This window comes from Manis javanica, chromosome 10 (genome assembly GCF_040802235.1).
Source record: "Manis javanica isolate MJ-LG chromosome 10, MJ_LKY, whole genome shotgun sequence".
Classification (NCBI taxonomy): domain Eukaryota; kingdom Metazoa; phylum Chordata; class Mammalia; order Pholidota; family Manidae; genus Manis; species Manis javanica.
In genome coordinates this window covers 102,588,758-102,613,642 of record NC_133165.1, presented here as the reverse complement: position 1 = coordinate 102,613,642, position 24,885 = coordinate 102,588,758, and the positions used below count along the sequence as shown (strand labels likewise).

At 43.2% G+C, this 24,885-nt stretch overlaps 1 protein-coding gene across 1 annotated transcript in view; it reads left to right on the top strand.

The window, feature by feature from the left end:
* Nucleotides 1–2,011: 2,011 nt before the first annotated feature.
* The window catches only part of LOC108395223 (putative tetratricopeptide repeat protein 41), a 52,284-nt gene continuing 29,410 nt past the window's right edge, over nucleotides 2,012–24,885 (top strand). Inside the window, 17 exon segments of the mRNA XM_073214323.1 lie at nucleotides 2,012–2,137; nucleotides 3,180–3,267; nucleotides 3,270–3,314; nucleotides 3,317–3,597; nucleotides 3,600–3,646; nucleotides 3,648–3,952; nucleotides 5,806–5,989; nucleotides 10,970–11,004; nucleotides 11,391–11,545; nucleotides 12,415–12,477; nucleotides 12,479–12,658; nucleotides 12,660–12,869; nucleotides 14,469–14,603; nucleotides 14,818–14,888; nucleotides 19,603–19,710; nucleotides 20,542–20,631; nucleotides 20,633–20,718. Coding sequence (XP_073070424.1) covers nucleotides 2,012–2,137; nucleotides 3,180–3,267; nucleotides 3,270–3,314; nucleotides 3,317–3,597; nucleotides 3,600–3,646; nucleotides 3,648–3,952; nucleotides 5,806–5,989; nucleotides 10,970–11,004; nucleotides 11,391–11,545; nucleotides 12,415–12,477; nucleotides 12,479–12,658; nucleotides 12,660–12,869; nucleotides 14,469–14,603; nucleotides 14,818–14,888; nucleotides 19,603–19,710; nucleotides 20,542–20,631; nucleotides 20,633–20,718 — 2,209 coding nt within the window.

Sequence of the window (24,885 nt, the reverse complement as noted above, 5' to 3'; positions counted from 1 at the left end):
TTCTCTTGACTTCCTCTTTGACCCATGAGCTATTCAGAAACGTAATGTTTCATTTCCAAAATTTGTGTTTTTTTTAATGTATATGTTATCAGTTTCTAGTTTAAGTCCATTCTGGTTAGAAAACATACTTTCTATGATTTCACTTCTTTCAGATCTATTGAGTTTTGGGTATTTATTGAGTTATGGCCTAGAATGGAAGTCAACAAATTTATTGTTTAAAGGGCCAGATAGAAAGTTTTTTAGGCTTTGTGCACCATGTGATCTCTGTCACAACCACTCAGTTCTGCTGTCATAGTATGAAATTCATAATATGAGTGGGAATAGGCTGTGTTCCAATAAAACATTCTTTATAAAAACAGGAACAGGTGAGCTTTAGCCTTCAGGCTATAGTTTGCTGACCACTGGCCTAGAAAATGGTCTTTCTTGGTGCTTGTTCTGTGTGCACTTGAGAGGAATGTATTCTGTTGATGGGTGGAATGTTCAGAAAATGCCAAATTGCTTGATAGTGACATCCAGGTCTTTACCCTTGCTGATGTTCTGTCTACTTGAACTATCGATTACTGAGATAGGAATGTTGAAATCTCATAGTTTACCTATATTACCAGTTTGTTTCTCTTTTCTTTTCTGCCAGTTTTTGCTTTGTATATTTTAAAGCTCTGTTGTTAGCTGCATACACTCTTAGGATTGTTATATCTTCTTGGTGGACTGACTACTTTGTTATTATTTAATATCACTCCCTATTCCTAGTAACACTCCTTGTTCTGAAGTCTAGTTTTTTGACAGTACTATAGTTTACTTCCCTCAGGGATCACACTCCATTACATGATGTTTAATGTCTGAAAAACAGCTATTTCATATATGTTGTCCAGTTGTCTAAGAGGGTAGGTAAGTCTAGTCCCTGTTATGTTGGCATTGCTGGAAGAAGAAGTCTATAACTCTTTTTAATAGATGCACAACCCACCATCAATCATTGTATTGTTTCCTCTTAGTTATTCCTGTAATGAAGACCACTTGCTTGGTAAAAGTTTGCTTGCTTGCTTTTACTATTTTTTCCTATCATAAAGAATGCCATGAACATCTTAATGGCTGTAGTTTTTCACTATTTCAATTAGTTCCTTGGAGTGATTCCCAAAAAGTAGAATTATTGAGTCAAAAATTACATATATTTTAATATATTTGAAATATAGTGCCATTTACTTTCCAAATAAATCTTTAATAGCTTTCCAAAATTACCAATATACCATTTTATAGCTGTGAAATATAAGGTTCAGCAATGTTTAGATCTCTATACTTAAAAAAATCTGTATCATTTTTTTATTTTTAAATTTCTTTGAATTCTAGAAAGGTTGCATATGCTTTTATATGTACTTTTATATATATTTTTTCTATTTGTTTATTTTACCTTCACATCTGTTAGGAAATCAGTATTTTTCTTAGAATAAAGGTAAATTTGTGGTAACTTTTTTTTATAGTCCATTGTATGCCTTTGAAATCTTTAAAAAATGTAATTATCAGTCAATCTATTCTTTTGTGATTTCTTCTGCAGCTTTTAAGTTTTGGAAGTCCTTTCCAGGTTTGATAAGTATTTAGTTATGGAAACTTTTCATTAAAAAAATTACACTTAAGTCCTTCATTCAACAAATATTTTCCTGTCACCTGCTCTCAGCCAGTCATTGTACTAGGTGTTAGGAACATGGTAGAGACCAAGATAGAAATGACCTCTCATCACATGGGAATAAGAGAGGCAGATATTTGAAAGGGCTGATAATCTAATTCTACCTCCTACATGACAAGAGAGCAGTCTATTAATAAAGCACCCATAATGCCTATGTGGTCATCTTTTAGAATTTTTTGGGGGGTATAATAGTGTGAGATTATGGCTTAAATTAATTTTTTTTTCAAGTGCTACCCACTTATTACAGTATCACTTATTGGATAGGTGTTTCCTACCCACTAACTTATAGCATCTTCATAACTAAGAGTCTTATTTCTATAATATGGCAGCAGTATAATGTATGTGTTCTTGAGTCAGGCTAACCTGTGTTTAGATCCCGGCTCTCCACTTTCCAGTCAAGTGGCTTTGAACATGTTACTAATCCTGTCTGAATTTCTGTTTCTTCATCTGGAAAGCAGAGGGGTAATACTGTCTATCATTGAGTTATTGTGGCAATTAGATGCAAAAGGGTTAATACTTAAAAAAAATTATTGTATTCTTGTCAAGTGATCTTAATGAAAAATTGCCCTGTACAGGGTAACACAATGTTTCTTCGTAGGTGAAAGCAAAAAATGTAACCAAAAAAGCAACATTTGGTATGGAAATGTGTTGCATCAAGAAAAAGCTCATACAACTAGGTAGTTTTCATTTCATTTCTTGCTTCTGAGCAGGGTGCACACATAGCTGCATCACTATTAGAGGGCAGGTGTATGTCCGTTAACTCAGTGAAACTGAACCCCCAGTGTATCGTAGGTGAACGGAATGTTCATATGAGCCTGCACAACTTAAGGTAAAAAAAAAAATCACAGCACTCCATCAGGTTCTTAGCTCCAGACTTCCTTGCCTGTCAGATGCCATTCCTGGTCTTGGACCTCAAGATACTTTGATTTGTACCTCTTGTCCTGTCCTTTATGCCTATTTTCATTCTTGCTTCTGATCAAAGTCATGGGTCCTGGCCTATTCTGCTCCTAGATATATTAGGCTTCTTTCTGGACTTGTCTTCCTTCTCACACTCTCAGTAAGTCCCCTTGCATAATTTCCAAGTTCGCAGGGAACATAAGTGGCAGCTGGCTGCAGGAACACTGGAAAGGTAGACTGGGAGGCTGGGGAAAAGGGAAGGCCTTATGTCCAGTGTCCAGTCACTTCACAGTTCTCAGCTCTGCAGCAAAAGCTTTGGGGACACCATGGGAGACATGAGTATTCTGTAACCCTAAAATGAATGTATTTTTTTTCTTTTTCAGTCTTCAGTGAGATTGTTTTTCTACTCTGATCTGTTCGTTGGTTGGCATCTCTCACCTTCAAATGTCAAGAAAGGAACCACTTTGGGGAAAGATTTCAATCTATTTGTAGCAAGCATAATGAGGAGGAAGCCGTAGGAGCAGTAGGGTCAGTGGCTGGGTCAGGATGAAAATTAGATTTTAAGTGTGGGCAGTGAGATCCCAGAGCAAAGTGAAATGGCCAGAAGGCAAATGAAAATGAAGACAGGGATGCCCAATTTGTTTTCACATACCAGAAACCCATTCAGCCTTACATCTCGACTCTGAAACATTTTCAAGGAGAGACTTTTTGGCAAACTGCATCTTCCCTCAGCTTAAGGAACTCTCAGTTCCAGCACGTATTTCAAAGCTGTGGACCTGAGGCGGTCAGCACTGAAGGCCCGGGCGCCTTTGCCCTCTAACCTGTTTGGACAGCTTTCTTGTCTCCACTCCCAGCATCTTAAAGCTCTGTCTCAACTATGTGAACAGTTGCTGTCTGTCTGTTTCATTTGCATGCTGGGTCAGACATGGGGAGACTTTCTTCCTGACTCCTCACTGTTCATGTTCTCCAAAGCAACTGACTTCTCAAATGTATCCACAGTAGAACAAAATCTTTATGTTGCTGCAAAAAAAATGGTTAGCCTTGGGTCCTTGAGAATTCCAACTGCAGTCTAACAATTTGAGATCATCCAAGCACCATTTCTGCATGAATCTCAATTTCAGTATTTTTATTTTAGGTCTGGAACTACGCTGCTGAAGACTTTAGATGGGGAAGAGGCGGAGAGGCTAACTGTAGGTTCTCTGCTGAAGGAGAAGGAAAAACTGAGGATTGGAAAGCTTAAGGCCAAGATTATTAGCAGAGGGCTCCCTGTCAGATTTTACAGAGATCTCCACGGGTTGGGTGAGCTGGTTTTCAAGGACTGGTCAATTGCGATACAAAAACTTTACCCAGCCACTTTAATGACTGAAAATATAAATCAGTAAATATGGGAAGAGCTACGTCTTTTATCAACACAAGCCTAATGTGTTTGGGTGTCTTGTATGTTTTCCTTTAAAAAGAGTTTTTAAATATTGAAAATATTCCTTAAGCATTTAAAGTTTCTCTATTTGAAAATGGTTGAAACTGAAAATGGGAGCAAATAATGGATCCTGGAGGATTATTTAGGAAGTTAAGGAGCTTGGAGAAGACCTAAAATATCTGGCAATTAATGTGTAGATGTACAGCAGAGGTTTTCCACCAGGGCCAGTTTTGCTCCCAAGGACATTTGGTCATGTCTGAAGACATCTGTGGTGTCACAGTTCAGGGAATGCTTGTGGCACCTAATGGGTAGATGTCAAGGGTATAGCTAACACCCCATAGTGCACAGGACTGCCCCCCATGACAAGGAATTTTCCAACCCAAATGTCAATATCAAGGATGAGGAACCTTGATCTAAAGGGAAAAGAACTTTTATTTACAGTCCAGTGCTTTTGCATGTTATCACATTTAATCTTCAAGGCTTAGCCCTGCAAGGTACGTCCGATGATTCCTGTTTTACAGATGAGCAAATGAGTCTGCTGTATAGCAATTAAATGACTTATCTAATGTCATATGACTAGTGAAGGATCATTCTACAATCTGAACCCAGATCTTTTTGACTCCAAAGTCTGCACCCATTTTCCTTCACCCTTACTACTCAGAGTAATCCGTGGACCAGTAGCCTCAGTATTACCTAGGGGCTTGTTAGAAATGCATTCCAGGTCTACTGAGTCAGAATCTGCATTTTAATAAGATGATCAGGAGGGTGGCAAGCATATTAAAGTTTGAGAAAAACTGCCGGACACAATATTGCCTCTAAATGAAATATTGCATTTATTTTTGAAAATAGTGTCTCATGGGCATGTGCAGGTTAAAAAGGGAAGGGTGATGGCAGAGTATGGCAGAGATTCTTCACCTGAACAGATTTTGGGAGCCATCTATGATACCCTTAAATGTTTACTTAAGTGAACAGATGTTTTTTAAATGAACCCTTGAATGTTTACATACTTAAGTGTGTTTTGGGGGGTAGGAAGAAGGACGGTGCCTTTGATCAGATTCTCAAAAGTTTCAGTGACCCAAAAAAGGTTATGCTGGCCCTAACCTGAACCACAGGGCAGCCTAGTTAACTATAGAGGTACAGCCCTGGTGTTCATTTTCCTGATTAAGAGCCTCCCTACATTAACAAAACAAGACAGAACAAAACCCTGGGCGATACAGGTGTCTTCAGAGACAGGAGGGCATTTTGACAATCCAGAACACCCTGACCTTGGGCAATGTGTTTAGAGTCACAGTAAATTGAAACTGGAAGGAATCTTAGAGAACCGATTGTCTGGTGCAGCCCCTTATTTTCCCAGAGAGTTCAAGGGACTTGCCCAGTGGCAGAGTTGCAGTGTTCCCATTGTATTAGGGCATCTTATCCTAAAACTACACCTCACGCCCCAACCCCTGCCATGGATGGACACACACACAATATGCCACAAGATTGAATGAGGTAATTTCATACTTGCTAACAATCTAAAAAGGCAAGGGGGTATATGTAGCAAATACATTTTTTTTTTTGCCCTTGTTATTCTGAGGCTGTGAAGTAGCTTGGGATCCTCAGTAGGGTTTTATGTACAAAAAGCATTAGGAACATTAAATTGCTTGCTTCTTGTTTGCTTTCATTAAAATATATAATGGGCTGTGAAATAAGGTGCTGACATAGAAGGTGACACGGAAGGGAAAATACTTTTCTGGGCATTTATGATAACCATGTGCAAAAGACAATGTGAAGGTACACGTCTTAAGATATTAATACTTACTTTTTATCTATAAAGACTCCAAGCATGACTTTGATCGTTTCTATCATGAGGAGTTTACTGAGAAGTGCAAGCAAGTGTTTGTCACTTCCAAAGCAAATGAAAATTTGGAATTTGAAATCTTGGAAGGATTTGCCTTAAAGGATATGAAATTCGATTTTAACAATGCTGCGGCAGGTTCCAGTTTAGACTCTGTTCTCCGGTAAAATGTCAGGAGACCCCCGGCCTTTTCACTGGGCTTCAGTTGAACAGCCTGGCATTAGTGAATGTGATCCCTCAGTTTTGGAATGTCTTCCCTCATTTCTCCCATTCTGTGCCCATCCCTTCCTGCAAGAGTGTCCCCCTAAGAGCCACCCCAGGTTAGAATTTCCTTATCGATATTACTCTGCATTTGCAAAGGTTTCTTGCTTATTTCACTCACTTTCTTCCAGTCTCCTTAAGAAGATAGAAGCTTTGGAGGGCAGAGAGCTTGCCCTCCTTTTTCTCCCATAGATCGAAGGTGCCAAGTAATTACTGACCCTGATGGAATGACTTTAAGGAGAATAAATCAGATTAGGGAATATGAATGATCCATCTGTACAGTGTGTTTTACAAAGAGCTTCCACATACATCATCAGCTCATTATTAATCACATATTCAGCCAAAACTTATTAAATGCCTAATATGGGCCATATCATTATTTGTGTTTGTATGTAAGAAGTTATCTTACCCAAAGTACGCACTTCTTCAGTGCTTTATCCTGTGTCCTGTGCATTAAAATCCATACCTCTTCTTCAATTCAATATTTATTGAGCATTTTCATTTACTCATTCATTCATTCATTCATTCATTCATTCAGGAATATTTATTGGTTGCTTGATCTGCACCAGGCACTGTTCTGGGTTCTGGGGATTTAGGAGTGAGATTGACACATAGGCCATGGCTCCCATAGACATGATAATCCAGTTGAGGAAGGCAGAAAACAAAGAAACAAGTAACATCTCAAATAATGATCAATGCCATGCAGAGTGATATGATAAGGTGACAGGGTGGCTATTGAAGTTGAGGGGTCAGGGATTATGTCCCTGTGTTAGATTAGCTCTAGCTGCTTTAACAAATAAATCCCATCCCAGTGGCTTCTCAGATGAAATTTATTTTTTATGCATGGGACAGTCAGTATGGGGTTTCTAGAGAGGTAACAAGTGGTTTTCATCCATGTGGTGATTTGAAGACACAGGCTTTTCCCATCTTGGTCATCCCCTAGGGCCCTAGAGTCCTTTCCTTTTGGCCTAGAGAAAGAAGAAAGGATACATGTGTTCCTATAAAGTCTCAGCCTGGTAGTGATATAGATCACTTCCACTCCCGTTCATTTGACAAGAACGTGGCCACTCGGGGCCCACAGTGCCCTACTGGGAATCAGGTGGGGATAGAAAGCTAACCCACACTCTGGGAGAGGGAGCCTGAACTTTTGCATGACCAGTAGCCATTTCTGCTAATATCTCCAGGAAGAGCTCATGGACAAGGAGGAGACAGCCATGTGGGGATCAGAAGAAAGGACATTCCAAGCAGAGGGGACAGCTAAGGTAATACAGGTCCTAAGCCGGAAACAAAGTTGAGTGAGTTAGGAAGGGAAAGAAGGCTGGTGTGGCCAGACTGTGGTGAGCTGCAGGGTAGTTGTACCAGATGAAGCGGGAAGTGAACGCTGGGCCACTTCATATCTGGGCTTTGTAGGACAGAATGTTAGGGTGGCTTCTGTTGAGGGCAGTGGGGGGGCCAGTGAAGGATTTTAAGCAGAGGAGTGCGATGATGTTATTTTTGAAAGGTCAAAGTCAGTCTGATATGTGGACAGTAATGTAGGGGAGCAAGCACTGGGGCAGGGACACTTGTTATAGGCCATTGCAATGGTCCAAGCAAGAGGTGATGGGGTCTCGGAGGAGGATGGCAGCAGTAGAGATGAAGGGCTTTGGGTGGACTGAGAATTTGCTGAGGAATGTGGGTGTTGAAAGAAAAGAGGAATTGAGGATATGTCCTTGTTTTTGGCTTTAGGAAACTAGACAGCTCGTGAGGGCTAGTCACTGAGATGGGAAACCTTTTTGGGGCAGGGGCAGCAAGCTTTGAGGGGAATCAAGAGTTCTGCTTTGGACATGAGATATTTAAGATGCAAGGCATCTATGGGAGGTGAGAACAATCATGTGGGATCTCCCTCTGTTCTAGGAACAGTTGGAGAGCCCCACTGCTATCTGCTATGTAGCCTTGGGCAAGTTATGTTAACTCTGTGGGTCAATAATAATAATAATAACAACAACAATAATAAAATGTGTCTTACAGGCAGTTGAGAGGATTAACTAAGAAAAAGCATGAAAAACAAAGACATTTTAGCATAGTGCTTGGCATAGAGTAAGCCCTGATAAATATTAGCTATTATTATTATTAATTACCAGGTGCCTGCTGTGTATATACATTTGTATATGTCTGGCTCTGCCTGCTTTTCTGAATTTATCCCTTCTTGCCCAGGGCTTATACCCTTTGTGTGCCTCTGGGTACTAAGTATGTGGGGCCCAGGGTGAGTTTTGATGAATGGATATGATCTCTGTATGCGGAGATAGATATTTGAGCTTCTTTCTGTGGGTGTGGTGGGTGTGTGTGAGTGAATAGGGTGAACGTGAGGGCATGAGTTCTCTATGGTTGCATTTCTCAGCACATGTAAAGTGGGTAAAACAAAAATCAGCAGCAGCAGGATGACTGCTTCTAAAAGAAGGCAACTAATCCTACTCATCCCAAAGGTGTTCGGTATGGCCAGGCAGATGATATAACTCAGTTGCACATGCCCAGTTATGATTTTATTCCCTGAGTGAATCGGTATTCAATGAGTGTGTTTTTAGGTGCTGAAAGCTCCTAATAAGAACAACTGCTAGCTTTCAAACAAACAGTTCTTTAGGCTGACAAAGTAAAATAAATCCAGGAACAGCCTATGAATGCTCAGCCACTTGGACATCTTCTATCGCTGAAAGAACACCCCTCCTGGGAACAGCGGAGGCCAACGGGAAGGGCTGTGGATCTGGACTTGGCCCACCTGCATTTTCAATTCTGGCTCTGCTGTTTACTAGCTGTGTGTTCTTGGGCCTCTTGCTTGAGCAATCTGTGCCTCAATTGCTCATCTGTAAAATGGGGATGGGATTAATCGTACGTACATAAAGCTGTGTGAGGATTGAGAGATAATGTATGTAAAGAACAGAGAAGAGTACCTGGTGCACAGTTGCCATTAGAATTACTGTTACTATTCCTCACTGAGCTAGAGAAAGAGGCAGAGAATGGCTACTGCTGAGGGAATAAGAAACTCCCATTTGTTAGCTAGAGTAAGGTGGGGGTGAGGGCTGCAGTGCAAGGGGTGCCCTGTAGCTGCCACCACTGCAGCCCAAGGAGGAAGCTGAGGGCAGGCGCAGCAGGGTGGCCCCACGGTCACGTGGTCACTGAGCACAGCTGCCTAAGCTGGGGAGCTGAGTGAGGTGGCTGTGGGCAGAGGAGGAGGGGCTGCTGCTGGGAACCCAGCCTCGCCTGAGAGGTCAAGTACTTGGAGCATATTCAGCCTCTGCAGCGAGCACGTCTCTGTGGCCCGCCTCAGCGGTCTGCAGCTGCAGCTCCTGTGTGCGCTGTGAGCTGGGGCCTCCCTCGTGGGGGGTGCCAAAGCACCCCTGTGGAAAGCTCACAGTTCTGTTCCTCTGTCCCCACCCTGCTTACAGATGACAGCTGCTTAACAGCCAGTCCTCCTGACTCCCATGCCCCACGCCTACGTTGGTCAGCTGATGCCCTTTCTGTGACACACTTCACAGGAGGTCAGAGTAGAGCCATTGACTTTCTTATTTTCCTCATCCTGTTACCCCATTCCCTGGTGGCAGCCTTGAATGACAATGAGTTCTAATTATTGAACTGGCTTTCTGAGTGCCAGGCACTGGGCTAAGGGCTTTACGAGGATCTTACGTAATGCTGTCAACATCCAGCATTATCTTCCCTTTCTCCACCCCAGCCCTTCCCCTTGGCCTCTGCAGCTCTTCAGAAGGGGTGTTCCTTCAGTGAGAGAAGGTGTCAAGTGGCTGTGCATTCAGAGGCTATTCCTGAATTATTCTGTTAAGTATCAGTCTAAAGGTAGAGATGAGGAGTCACATAGCCACACATGGATAGAGCAGAGAATTCAAACTCAGATCTTTGTGGAGCTGGAAGCCCCTAGTCCTCACTACTGTACTGCCTTGCCTCGTTGAGCCAGCAGAGGGACATTTAACTCCGTCAGAGTCCTCTTCCAGCACACGTTATCAGGAGAATAGTGCTCAAGTCAGTGATGTAGAGTGGGCACAAATACTAGCACAGGAGTCCTTGGCAGGGCCCTGGACCTGGCTGACTTCCCCAGCATCTCTTGCCCTTTGCTCCCTGAGTTTGATCTCCTTGGAGCAGCAGGTCACTTCTGTCCCTCCACATCTGTCCACTCAGTTCCCTTCTCCTGGATGGCTCTTCCCTTTCCTCAGGACATTGAAACCTTTCTCATCCCTTAAGGCCCTATTTAAAGGTCACTCTCCCTATAAGAGGGTCTGATGGGGGCCTCTGGCCCTTACCTGCAACTTGGACTGGGAGGTAAGGGTCGCCCCAGGCCCATTGTGTTCTAGTCTACGTGGGTGTCTTCCTGCAGATACTATGTGCTTGGTTTCCCAGTCCCTCGGGTGACCTACACATGGTCCTGTCATTATCCATTTTATTGTCTCCTCTATAGTCCTGTGAGTGTGGGGGAACCATGTCTATTTTATTGGCCATTGTCATACTCAGTACCTCACATACAGTCTGACACGTGGAAGGTTCTCAATAAATCTGTGTTGAATGATGAGACCAAACTGCCAAAAAGTGAAAAAGTGAAGTCAGTCATTAAGTCATTTTGTGATCAAGTATCATGGAATTGTATCAATTAACTTTTTTCTTTACCCATCTGGGTGGGGTGTTTAAACACTTGAGATGTTACCATTTAAATTAGACAACAGGCCATTGTCATTTAGTAGAGACAGTTTGGTCCTGCCAGAATACAGAGAAATATTTATAGGATCATTTTCCAATATATTAGTAATGCTGACTTCATCTTCAACAACCTTTTGAGGAAAAATAATTCTAATCATCCAAAATGTGATTTTAAAAACACTTAACGTGTGCTTTCTGTCATGTACAGAGTGGTGGCTACAGCCTCTACACAGGCACCTGATGGTATGAGGCTGCAGAAACTTTACAGATCATATAGCCTGACTTCTCTGTCTTCCCATCCAACTCTTCATAACTTGATCTGTTCTTGCATTTTGAAAAATAAGCGTAATTCTTTGGATCACATGAAATGATTTTTATATAAAGCCCTGAAAATGTATAGGAGAAATCTGGTGGTAAATATAACTATCCCTTTTGGGTTGAATTTTTTGAGGCTGCTAATCATATGTGTGTGTGTGTGTGCATGTGTGTGTCTATATGTGTGTGTGTGAACTGAACAGCTGTGAATAGCACTCATGGTTCCCAATCCTCTCAGTCTCCCCATTTCATTGACATATCCTAGCAATCACGCAAGCCTTTTCAACTAATTTGAACAAATTTCTATGCTGTAGGTAGCTCAAAACTGATATTCGTGATGAAGACTCACATCTTAGTCTTTTCACTTCTTGTAGAAGTGTTCATTGCTTCCACCAAGTTAAAGCTATGTATATTTGTACTAGATGGAATTGAAGAATTGATTGGCATTTATGGGATCTCAGGACAGAAGGCAATCTCTTTTTAAAATACCTATTTTATAAAAAGAAAACCCTGGATTGGCTGGTTTGCCCATGAAAAGCATGTTCCCGGCAAGCTTCCTGCCACATCCAGGGATAGATGGGCTTGGGAGGAACAGTGTCTCCTGGACCTGTAAGAGAGAGATGTCACCCTCATGACATCATAGGTGATATCATCAGTGGTGCCATGGAATGCCCAGCTAGCTAAGAACTATACAGGAAAATATTTCAGTAAAGGATCATTTGCATTTGACAACTGATTTAAAAAACCCCAACATGATCAGAAAGTAAGAAGCCATAACTAATACAGGCAGCACCTAAAGACACACTGAACACAGTGCCTGGCTCAGAGTAAGCAGTCAGTATTAACAGTAATAGTAGTTGCTATTGTTGGGCAAAGAGGGGTGGCAAAGGCTGTTAAAAGAATCTGGGAAGATCTTATTAGGTGTTTATTGTATTCCAAAATATAATCATTTAACTTATGGTAGGATTGCTGCACAAAGTGACAATCCTTCTGCAGAAAACAGTGCCTTCTTTTTCAGTTGAATGGTTCAATTTTCACAGCCATAGGTTTCCTTTTGTTGTCACTGCAGGTCATTCCTCAGAAGTTTGTGATTTTGTTAAATTACTTGCTTGTAGGAGCCGCTCTTTAGAGTTCACATTTGTACAATCAAATTCACAACAGGTGAGTCAGTCAAATATGGTTTTATGGAGTGTGAATTGGTATTTTCTTATCATCATATTGCTTACTATCCAAGTCACAATCAGTAATTGTAACCCCAGTGCTTACCCTGGACTCATTTCCTATGTTCCACCCACTCTAAGTTTAAAAATTTCAAATGTCTTTGACTCTCTCCAACAGGCAAATGATTTTTCTTGGCTGCCATGCTCACTATCTCCTTATTGCAAATGCATCATGAGCACCGTCTGTCTCCTCCAGCCTGTCCTACAAGTCACTGTGTGCCTGCCCAGATGTGAGGACAGTGGAGCTCATTAGCACAGGGGATGAAGAAGGGAAACTGAGGATCTTTAGACATTATTTCTCCGTTCCCAGCAAAGACCCCTTCCGACAAATTCTGACAAACTTTAAGGAAAAGACGTTGAGAAAAAAAACCAAACCTGAATCCTTTAAAACTCACAATCTTAGCAAATGAATTGAAAGAATGTAGAATCTACCGATATGAGTTTCAGTGTCTGCAGGACTACGAGGAGGTGGTCTCTATTCAGGAGCTCTGGGAACTGATTCGGAAATGCTGGATTGAAGACTATATTTGGACTTTTAAAAAGGCAGATTCGACACTGTGGCTTCAGGAGAAGGTAGGCCTTGGCCAGTATTTACACCCTGATATGAGTCCACAGGGAGACAGATGTGTGGTGGACTCTCACCCACAAGAGGAGGGTCCAGGGTAGGGTTGTCGGAGAAAATATAAGACGCCCAGTTAATTTGAATTTCAGATAAACAACAAATAATCCTGTAGTGTAAGTATGTCTCAGATATCATATGGGGTAAAAATTATTTGAATTACAGATAATTTTAGCATAATAATTTTACTATAATCGTATTAGTATAATCCTATAATAATTTTCAATGTAAGTATATACCAAACATTGCCTGGGACACATTTATACCAAAAATTAATTTTTAAAATCTGAAATTCAGATTTAACTAGATGTCCTGTATTTTTATTTGCTGTCTGGCAACCCTATCTGGGGAACTGTGTAAGAACTGTATTAGGCACGGCTTCTCACATTTTTCAGGGTCTAAAAAATGACCTTTATTATTACTATAAGTCAACTAAGCCTCACTTTTGAGCCTACAGTCCCACTGATGACAGAAACAGAATCCAGTTAATTCAGGGTAATTCCATCAATTTAGTTTGTTTTCAGTCAGTCCAGGGTTTTTTCAGTCAGATGAGGACTTGTGTCCTTCCCATGTCTACCCTGGGCTGCGCTTAGATCTGAGGGCCTCGGTGCTGGCTGTCCTCACTTGTCACCTGGCTCTGCTGTATTCCGCCGAGGCAGTCATGGTCCCCAGAGGGCCCAGACACTGGTGTCCCTTTGGCATCCTCGGCCTGTGTTCCCATCTGTTTGTGGGTCCCTGGAGCTCTGCTGCCATCTGCTGCCAATCCCCTGATCCTAATGCGAGGAGGCCCCTCTCTCCAGCTAACCTCTGTGCTCTCCGGGTGCCTACAGCCTTATAGGTTCTTCACATCCCCGACAGAGGATGTCTGCTGCTCACTGCTCCGCTTGGAGGCCAGGCTCTGCAGGCCACCCACACAGCCCCCACGGCAATTTCTCCTCTGGCACGTCCTGGTGGCGCTGGGAAATCCCACAGGAGCAGAGCTCAGGGTCCCCAGGTGCATGTCTTGGGGTCCCTGCTCCAAGCTAGTTTGGGTTCAGCGGAGGGCACAGGCCTGTTCTCAGAAACCTACTTGAGCAATTCTGTTACTTTCTTCTCTCAATGTCTCCTGTACCTCTCTTGGGTTGGCAAAATCTTTTTTCTTCTTGGGTGGGAAAACACCTCTTTAGCTCATCCTTTGATTGTCTGAGTCTGTTGTTTATGGTTAAAAATTTTATTCCAGGAATTGGTCAGTAATTGGTCTTTTGATATTCAACAATCAGGTTTTTGAGAGCCGAAGTTTGGTTTCAAAGCCATTGTCTTTGCTAGGAGCTTCAAAAGTCTCTTTTGAAATTTGCATTTCTACTGTAACAACTTTCTCTTAAGGACAATGAATTTAGAACAGGGCAGGGATGGGAATGTGGGTCTGGGGAGAGAGAAGCAGAAAATAGTTGGAATTAAAGACACATTGCTTGGTACTACAATATATTGTCCTGCCACATTTTTTTTTTGCTCTAGAGTTTGCACTTCTGCAAATTAAATTGCCTTCAAACTTCGTGTGCCCTCCCGACCTGCAGGAGATGGAAACAAGGTCTCTGTGTCCCAAGAAATGTCCCTCGAAGTGGCCCCTGGCTGTGCCCATGTCTGCAGCTCCAGGATTGTGCAGGGAAGTGCAGGGCCTCCTCCCCACCAGAACTGCTCCGTTTTCCTGGTGATTTTCCTCCCCTCAGCACTACCCCTACTTGGGCCCAGGGGCTCAGCCACAGGTACAGAAAGAGCTTGGTCAAACCGGGGTAAACCTCAGAGGAAGCTTGTGCAGCTGGGGCTGAACAGCTGTTTTTGCTTATAGATCATAGGTATTTGGGCTTGTTCCTCATCCTGGCATCAGAAGTCAATTTAATATGGAAGACCTTGTCATTCTCTCAGTGGTCTAAGGGGACTCTGTCAGAGTGGGTGGACCATAGTGGGAAAGCCAGCTATGGTGGAAAAAGGGCCAGGTGAGTAATGAATAGCTGGCTCAAGTGGTATCTGTGGATGTGCAGCAGGATAGCAGGTATCAGAAAAATCCTCATGTCCATAAATGCAAATTTAACATCTGGAAATCTTACAAAGATTGTTCAGCAGAAATGCTAAGTGTAGTAACCCACAAGCCTGCCAGGTTGTAACCATAGCCAACATGGTTGGGCCAATGTAGATGATAACTTAATGGCTAAGAGAATGGAAGAGCTGAGAAATGCCCTCCTAGTGCTTCTAGGTCATTTTCATATCTGGTCACTCCTGGCCATCAGAGCCACCACTTTTCTTTAGTGCTTTCACTGTGCCAGTCACTTTATATACATAATTGCATTTATAGCTTGTATGACTAGAACATCTTAGGACTAGGCTAGGCCATATCAACCCTATTTCCCACCAGCACTCTAAAAGTCCTCACCTGCTGCTCCAGGTGTCTCTGGGAGTCCCCAGCAGTGTCACTTGTTCTCATCCATCTACTGGCTGGAGTCATCACACAGTTTCTTCTGGTTTCTGCTTACTAATGTGGGTCCCGCATAACTGCCCCTGTTGGGTTCACTGTGAGAAAACCAGACCTCTTGCTGGGGTCCTTCTCCCTTTGTCCCGAGGCAGGCAGACCTCCAGGTACAGGGCGGTGCTAGTGTTTGAGTGGGAGAAGGCATCTGTCTCTTGGGAGACCTGAACTATGCAGGCCTTCCTTCCCCAAGCCCCACCCTTCTCAGTCCCTTAGGGAGCCCTTCTTCTTATAACACTCACCCTATAAGAGCTTCCCCACATCCAGTCTATAAAGCCCATTTTTCAGCCTATGTTGAATGGAAGGAGTCAGCATAGCATAATGGTTAAAAGTGGGGTCCTGATTTACCCTAAGAATGCAGCAGCCCAGTTTGAAAAAGACACCCCCCCCCTATGTTTATTGCAGCACTGTTTACAATAGCCAAGAAATGGATGCAACCTAAATGTCCATCAGTAGGTGAATGGATAAAGAAGATATGGTTCATATACACAATGGAATATTATTCAGCCATAAGAAGAAAACAAATCCTACCATTTGCCACAACATGGATGGAACTGGAGGACATTATACTCAGTGAAATAAGCCAGGTGGAGAAAGACAAGTACCAAATGATTTCACTCATCTGTGGAGTATAAGAACAAATCAAAAACTAAGGAAACAAAACAGCAGCAGACTCACAGAACCCAAGAATGGACTAACAATTACCAAATAGAGAGGGACTGGGAGGATGGGTGGGAAGGGAGGGATAAGGAGAATAAGGGGCATTACGATTAGCACACATAATGTGGGGTGGGGGGGCACAGGGAAGGCAGTATAACACAGAGAAGACAAGTAGTGATTCTATAGCATCTTGCTATGCTGATGGACAGTGACTGTGATGGTGTGTGTGTAGGGGGGACTTGGTGATGGGGGGTGTCTAGTAAACATGATGTTCCTCATGTAATTGTAGATTAATGATACAAAAAAAAAGTGGGGTCCTGATGCCTGACCGACGCTGAGCCTTGGTGTTCTTCTTCCAAGATGAGGACCTTGGCCATGTCATTCTATCATTCTGTACCCAGATCCCTCATTGGTAAAATGGTAAGTATACCAACCTCAAAGGGTTCTTACTAGGGAGCATTCAATGAGTTAATTCATGTAATTACAAGCACTTAGACTAGATCTGGCACATAGTAAATTCCCAAGAAATGTTAGCCATTATGAACTCCCCCATTGTTTTCCTCACCTATCTCCCCTGTGGCTTCCTGCCCACTACCTTTCCTAAGATGACCTGTGCAGATCAACTTGTGATCTTGAAATCTGTTAGCCTAAAGATTATTCCATTTCTTCAGACACCCTCAAGCAAGCCGGTATTCCCAGAGACCCATTCCAGTTGGGTCCACTCTATTCAGTAGATGTTTGCTGAATGCATGCATAGCTAGCTGTTCCAGACAGCTGGTTATTTGGGCCTGCCATTTCTAGATGCCTCCATATTTGTTGTTTTAAGAGCCAGTACCTCCAGTGGAATCAAGGTCCAGAGGGCTGAGCACAGGAGAGGGATATGAGCCACCTGCACCTGACAGCATGGTCATGAGAGAGGAGTGGACTCGTCCTGCCCTGTCCTCACTTCACTCCCAGGCCTGCATGCTGTTTGGCAAACAGAGTTCACCTTCTCTCTTACGGGCAACCACCCTGGCTTCTATTCTAAATGATTTCTTGTTAAGAACAAGGGCTTTGGAATCTGACAGAATGGGCATCTCTTTGTGCAAGGTGCTTAACTTTCTATGACTTAGCTTCTCACCTGCAAAATGGAGATAATAGCACTATTTACCTGGAGGGTTTTAAAGTGTTAAGTATGCTTGATGTAAGATGCTTAATATGGCGTCTGGCATAACAATAAGCACTGTGGTACCCTCTACAGCCAGTTGCCAATATTTCCAGCCCTTGCCCCTGTCACGGGAAAAGCACTTCTTGATCCCCTTGCTGGGTGACGCCCTGAGACTAGTTCTGTCCAGTGAGTTGTGCGTGGCAACTGGCAATGTTCAAGATGGTGGCTGCTCTGTCAGTCCTGGAGTGAGGAGACCTGGCTTTGGAGGTCCAGCTAACCTGTGATGGGCGTGATAAATCTTAGCTGTTTTAAGCCATTGAGATTTGGGGTTGTTTATCCACACAATATAAACTTGCCCATCATGAGAGGTAACAGCACTACATAAATGTTAGCCAGGGAGTCTGTCCATGAGAACTGTGCTGAGCTGTGTATGTGCAGATGGTGCCACAGGCAAGCCATTCTTCACATCCCACGTGTAATTGGAAGAGCACCGCAATTGAGTCAGAAAGTTTGAGGCTTGCTTCTCCAGCATGTGCTGACCAGAGGCCAGTCACCTGGTCTCTCTGATTTTAAGTAGCTTTAGTTGTCATATGGGGATGCACTAGTCAGGGTTGTCCGTAGAAACAGGACCAATAGAATATATCTATGTCTATATATCTGTATCTATAGATATATCTTTATTTACATAGATACAGATATATTCTATTAAGAGATATAGCTATGTTTATAATATATATTAAATATGTATGTATAAAGCATATATGTAAAATATATAATTAAATATACAAAAGATGTAGGTATGTCTGTTTAAAAAAGATTGATTATGAGGGATTGGTTCATGTGGTTATGGAGACTGTCAAGTCCCAGGATCTTGCTGTGTACAAGCTGGACGCCCCAGAAAGCTGGTAGTGTGGTTCCAGTCCAAGTCCAGAGGTCTGAGAACCAGGGAACCAATGCTATAAGTCCTGCACCAAGTCTCAAAGTGTGAAAAACAGAAGTGCAAGAAGACAGATGTTCCAGCTCAAACAGAGCAAATTCATTCTTCCTCTGCCTTTTTTTTTTTTTTCCCATTTGGACCTTCAGCAGATTAGATGATGCCCACCTGTCCTGGTGAGGGTAATCGACTCAGTCTACCGATTCAAATGCTCATCTCTTCCAGAATCACTCTCACAGACACAACCATAATCTGTGCATCATTTAGTCCAACCAAGTTGACACATAAAATCAACCATCACAGGGATTTTGATATCCTCCTCACAAGGTTATTTTGTGAAAAAGATAAAATTAAACTCAGTGTTTTATATGAAAATGTTTTGAACACTGTAAACTCTGTGTTCAACACTCCAAACTGTAGACTCAGAATGTTTGTCCCAGTTCTCTTTCTTTTATTTCCCACCACCCTTCCCCAATTTACAACTGACAAAAATGCCTTCGCTACACATAGTGGAGGAAGGGAATTTTCTTTTTTCTTCCACGGGTCTCTTATGCCCTGTATATGCCACTGGGATAAATCTGCCCATTGTAGACCAGCTAGCATGGAGTCTCTCCAAATGCACAGATAACCTGTAAATCGTTTAAGTGGAGATGCAGAATGATTATTTGAACAATGGGCTCCCCTTTTGTTATAGTTTTATGGGTGCTGGACTTGGTGTGCCATCCAGCGTGCGTCCCGTTCATCTTGCAAGAAAATGTGTCAAGCAGAAAATTAAAAATACTTCTTTTTCAGTTTTGAAGGATAGAGACCTCCAAGATTTATTAAAACCACCACCTACCTCTTTTTTTTTTGAGAAGCTGATCCTGGGTAGTATGATCTGTTGGAACCATTTCTCTTTGGAAATGAAAATACAGTAATCTAGACTCCAACATCTAGTTTGCCGTCTGTTTGCTCAGCTAATACTTGGCCTATATGAGATCAAGGCAGTGGATTAACTTCTCCACAATGCATGCCCTTAAATACTTGAAAGAGCTTATTTAAATAGTAACCATGACATATATTTAAATAGAAAAGTAGGTTACAAATATTTCCTTGGCAGAGGAGAAAGACTCAATGAAAAATGAACATGCTTCCAAGCTTCTAAAAATCTAGGTCAGTGATCATAATTGTAACTAATTCTTTGGGAAATTCAGACTGACTTATAAGAAGATATAATTTATATATTCAGTTTGTTTTCAAGCTACCTTGATTTTATTTTTATTGTCTCTTATTGTGGCTGCAGAGCTGTTATCAATTTGCTGTAGTGTTTTCAGTACACCGTCAGATGTGTTCAACTGTAATTGATTTTTAAATAGGCCTAGTCACTCTTGTCAGAGGAAGCAGTCCAAATACCTTTCAGAACCCAGTGAATCAGAAGAAAACACATTTTCACCAAATCTTGGTTAGATATGTCCAACAGCAAGCTGATTTCTGGCGAGTGTATCAGGAGCTGCCATGGCATATGAAAATGAGTGGCTGCTGGGAGGAGTTGTGCAGCTTTCTCTCAAGGCCCAAGTAAGTCTTGCCATTTTATATTGTATTTGGGCAGATTTACCTTTTCCTTTTGCTAAGCAGTGTGTTTAGATACCTGTGGTTCCCTTGATAAAAACACATTCATTCATTTATTCATTCAATTGTCTGTTCATTCATTCCGATGGGAACATCATTTGGTATCAATTTCTATGGCTGATGGGTCCTCAGGGTTGCTCTGTTTGATCTCATCATCTTTCCCTTTGACTCCATGTGGGGTCCTCTCAAAGTTAAGGGCCATTCCAGGGAAAGGCTTGTAGTCGGGCAAGGGTAATGGATTGGCCATATTCTCCTGCTAGGCACTCCTACCTTCCTTCCTTTTCCCCCTCCTCTGGCTCTCTCCCTGCTCCCACCTGCCCCATTCTTCTTGTACTCTTATGCATTCCTTCAGCAAACATCTATCTCTACCCACTGGCTTGCTGTTCTAGGCGCAGGGGATGAGGGAGTGAATGAGAAAGAGCACCAAGCCTTTAGGTGTTATCTAGCGGGAAGACAGGGAGCCGGAGCATAACTATTCATGGCGGTAAATGCTGCACTGAAGCACCAACATGGCGGTGAGCAAGCTCAGAAGAGGAAGGGGCTCGCTGTGCCTGGCAGATTCAAGGAGTCAGCCTCGGGGAGGGTGCCTCCTGGACGGAAGGCTGGCATTGGCTTTGACTGCTGAAGAGTAACAGGCTCATATTTATCTGGTGGTCTCCCAAAGTCATGTTAGTTAAGAAGTTATGGATTGGCTAATAGAATATGGTAAATAGGAGAATAGGCTCCTTCAAGGCACGGAATACTAAAATGACTTACATTAATACGTTGTGCTACCAGTGTCACAGACGGTATATCAAAGGTCCGAAGCCCAAGCTTCTGGACAAGGCTGCACCTCATCCACTACTGGAAGGTATTACCCGAAGCCGGATGATGCTTCTGGGGCCTAATTACTTATAGCGGACAATATTAAAGCAGATAAGTGCCATAAAACAAGGAAGAGGTGCGCACACTCAGGTACAGTGAATAGCACACCCCACGTCCTTGGTGCCTCCCGCCAGACTGTGTGGTGTGTCGCCCCCTGGTGGCTGCGATGAAGCCTAACTTGCTCTGTGGAGGGCGTGCTGTGCTGTGCTGAACTTGCTTCTTCCCCGCGGGCTTCCTGTCCCCCTACCTGGCGCCAGGGTTTGCCTGTCTTGCGGGATTCATCTGGGGGAGTTGTATCTCCGACTGATGGCCAATCGAGAGGCCTTTGAGTCTAGAGAACAATGTTTATAGTCGGTTTAGTTTTCATAGATTATCTGGGACATGATACTCTCGTTTTTGGCTGGAGTCCTGGGTCACATCAAAGTGAAGAAAATACGCTTTTGGCCGAAGTCACATTTTTGGGCAATGTCAAAGACCAGAAGAGACAGACTAAGAGCAGATGTGGCAGGAGGATAGGTCCCAGCCTGGCTCTATCTTGACAGATGGCTGGCTGCCCTCCAACTGGTGGGTGGGGTGGGTTAGGGATGGGAAGAATCACCTTGTTTTTGAGGGGCTGGTGTTAGGGCGAAGGACAAGCGCATTACATTACAGGATGTTGTCAGAAGGTTGCAGTAAATGGGACAGTGCCAGCTTTTCATGACTAATGTATGAAGTTTTGCCCTTGAGACCCTCAGAAACCTCAAAGTATTTTGGATAAATGGAACAAAATGGTCTATTAAAATTTTTGAAAAAGCCACAGAGAAATAAAAAGAACAAAAGACACAATTTACAATGGCAACAGAAAATATGAAATATCTAAGAATTAACAACTATGCAGGATTTTTTATAAAAACATTTCAAGTTACAGAAAATAAAATAAAATAAAATAAGATTTCAGTATGTAGGGGGTCATGCCATACTCTTTGATGGGGCAACTCAACATTGCAAAGCTATCAATTCTTCCCCAACTGATTTATAGACATAATATAGAAAAAACAGCAAAACAATTCTGAGAAAATCAGAAACACAATTACCAGGCAAGTGATAACTGGGAAAAGTGTTTGTAACATACAGAGCAGGTAAAGGGATTCTTATTTTTAACATGTAAATTGCTCTTTAAATCAGTAGGAAGATGATGAACATTTCAATAAAAATAGGCAAGATTATGAGCAGGCCCTCCAAAGAACATTTTACTCCTTGTGACTTGACTTCTTAGCATCAATGGATATTTTCGACCATGCCCTCTTCTTGCAAATATTTTGATCTCTTGGTTTTGCGGACATATACTCCTCTGGTTCATCTTCTCTCTCTCTCTCTGGCTGCTCCTTTTCTCTATTTCATTAGTTCCTCTTCTACCTGGCTTCTCAGTGTTAGAATTCTTTATAAAGTTCTTTGCCTCTCACGCGTAATTCTACCATCAGCATATTATTGATGTCATGGCTTCAGTGTTTGTCCATGTATATGTGATTTACACATTTATTTCTCCAGCCACACTTGCCCTCCTCTGAGCCCCAGATCTATACATCCATCTGTCTACTTAACTCCCTACTTGGATGATGTCACCAAAGATTCTCAAACCCAGCAGGTCTGAGACAGAACTCATGAACATCCCTCCAAAGTCAGGTTGGTTCTCTTTCAAGGACCATCTCTCAGTTTACCACCTTCAAATAATCCTTGACACTTCCCTCTCCTTTTACCTCCTTGCCAAATACATTTCATCACTAAATCTTGACGTTTTTTATTGGCTAAATGTTTCTCCAACTCGTCCACCTGTCTACCTCAACAGACACTGCCCTTCTGTAAGCTGTCAGGGCTGCCATACCCAGTTGTGAGGATCTCTTGCTTCATATTTATTTTTATTGCCAAATAATATGCTAGTGTATGAATGTACTACAGTTTATTCACCAACTGAAGGGCATTTTGGTTACTTTCTGCTTTTGGCGATTATGAATAAAGCTGCCATAAACATTTGCATGTAAATTTTAAAATCAGTTGGGTAAATACGTAGGACAACGATTGCTTGATTGCTGGAACCAATGTATGGTAAAGACTAGCTTTGTAAGAAACTGCCATATTGTCTTCCAAAGGTACTGTACTAGTGTATGAAATTTTGCCCTTCAGACCCTCAGAAACATCCAAATGTCTTCCAAAGGTACTGTACCATTTTGCATTCCCACCAACAATGAATAAGTGTTTCTGTTGTTCTGCATCCTCACTAGTATTTGGTATTGTCAGTTAAAAATATTTTTTAACTTTAGCCATTCAAATAGTTGTATAGTATTATCTTATTGTTGTTTTAATTTGCAATACTCTAGTAACAAATAATGTTGAACATCTTTACACATCTTATTGTTGAGCTTTAAGAGTTCCTTGCAAGGAGAGGGGAGCCAAGATGGCGGCGTGAGTAGAGCAGTGGAAATCTCCTCCCAAAAACACATAGAGCTATGAAAATATAACAAAGAAAAATCTTCCTAAAATAGAGACCACAGGACACAGGACAACATCCAGACCACATCCACACCTGCAAGAACCCAGCGCCTTGTGAAGGGGGTAAGATACAAGCCCCAGCCCGGCGGGACCCGAGCGCCCCTCCCCCCGGCTCCCGGTGGGTGGAGAGAAACCGGAGCAGTTTTTTTTTTGGCGAGCGCTTTTTGGAAGCCTTAGAGGGACGGGCCCCCGTTGCTGGGGAGGCAGGGTGGCGGGACCGGTGAGGAGGTGCCTGGGAACGGCGCCGGAGGACAAAGAATATCCCGCGTTTCTCCCTGCGAGACCTGGGGGCGGGTGCCTGAGACCGGTGCCTGAGGATGGAGGAGGTCGCGCGTTTTTCCCCTTTTTTTTTTTTCTCTTTTTGGCAAGCGCTTTTTGGAAGCCTTGAAGGGACAGGGACCCCAGTGCTAGGGAGGCACGGTGGCGGGACTGGTGAGCGGGTGGCTGGGACCGGCGCCTGAGGACAAAGAATATCCCCCGTTTTTCCCTGCGGGACCGGTGGGCGGGTGCCTGAGACTGGCACTTGAGGACAGAGGAAATCGCGCGTTTTTCCCCTTTTTTTTTTCTCTTTTCTGCGAGTGCTTTTTGGAAGCCTAAAAGGGACAGGGACCCCGGTGCTAGGGAGGCAGGGCGGCGGGACTGGTGAGCGGGTGCCTGGGACCGGCACCTGAGGACAAAGAATATCCCGCATTTTTCCCTGTGGGACCGGTGGGTGGGTGCCTGAGACCAGCACCTGAGGACGGAAGAAATCGCGCGTTTTTCCCCTTTTTTTTCTCTCTTTTTGCCAAGTGCTTTTTGGAAGCCTTGAAGGGACAGGGACCCCGGTGCTAGGGAGGCAGGGCGGCAGGACTGGTGAGCGGGTGCGTGGGACCAGTGCCTGAGGACAAAGAATATTGAGCGTTCCTTCCCTGCGGGACCGGTGGGTGGGTGCTTTTTGGAAGCCTTGAAAGGACAGGGACCCTGGTGCTAGGGAGACAGGGCAGCAGGACCAGTGCGCGGGTGCCTGGGACCGGCACCTGAGGAAAAAAAAAAAAAAAATCGCGTGTTTTTTCTTTTTTTTTTCCTTTCTGTTCCCTCTCTCATTGTTGCTGTTGTTGTTTTGGTTTGGAGAGTGCTTTTTGGAAATCTTAAAGGGGCAGGACAGGTCACTTAGACCAGAAGCAGGGAATCTGGGGATCTCTGGGCACTCTAACCCCCTGGGCAGCAGGGAGCACAGAGGCCCCTTACGGAGATAAATAGTCTCCTGGCTGCTCCCCCTCTAACGGGGCTCCACCATTTTGGAGGAACAGCCCCAGCCAGGCCAAGCCCACAGCAACAGTGGAGATAAACCCCAAAGCAACTGGGCAGGAAGCAGAAGCCCTGTCTGCGCACAGCTGCCCAGCACAAGCCACTAGAGGTCGCTATTCTCCCAGGAAAAGGCTACAAACCAACAAGAAGGGAAGCTCTTCCAGCGGTCACTTGTACCAGCTCTGCAGACTATCTCTATCACCATGAAAAGGCAAAACTACAGGCAGACAAAGATCACAGAGACAACACCTGAGAAGGAGACAGACCTAACTAGTCCTCCTGAAAAAGAATTCAAAATAAAAATCATGAACATGCTGACAGAGATGCAGAAAAAAATGCAAGAGCAATGGGATGAGATGCAGAGAAAAATGCAAGAGCAGTGGGATGAGATGCAGAGAAAAATGCAAGAGCAGTGGGATGAAGTCCGGAAGGAGATCACAGATG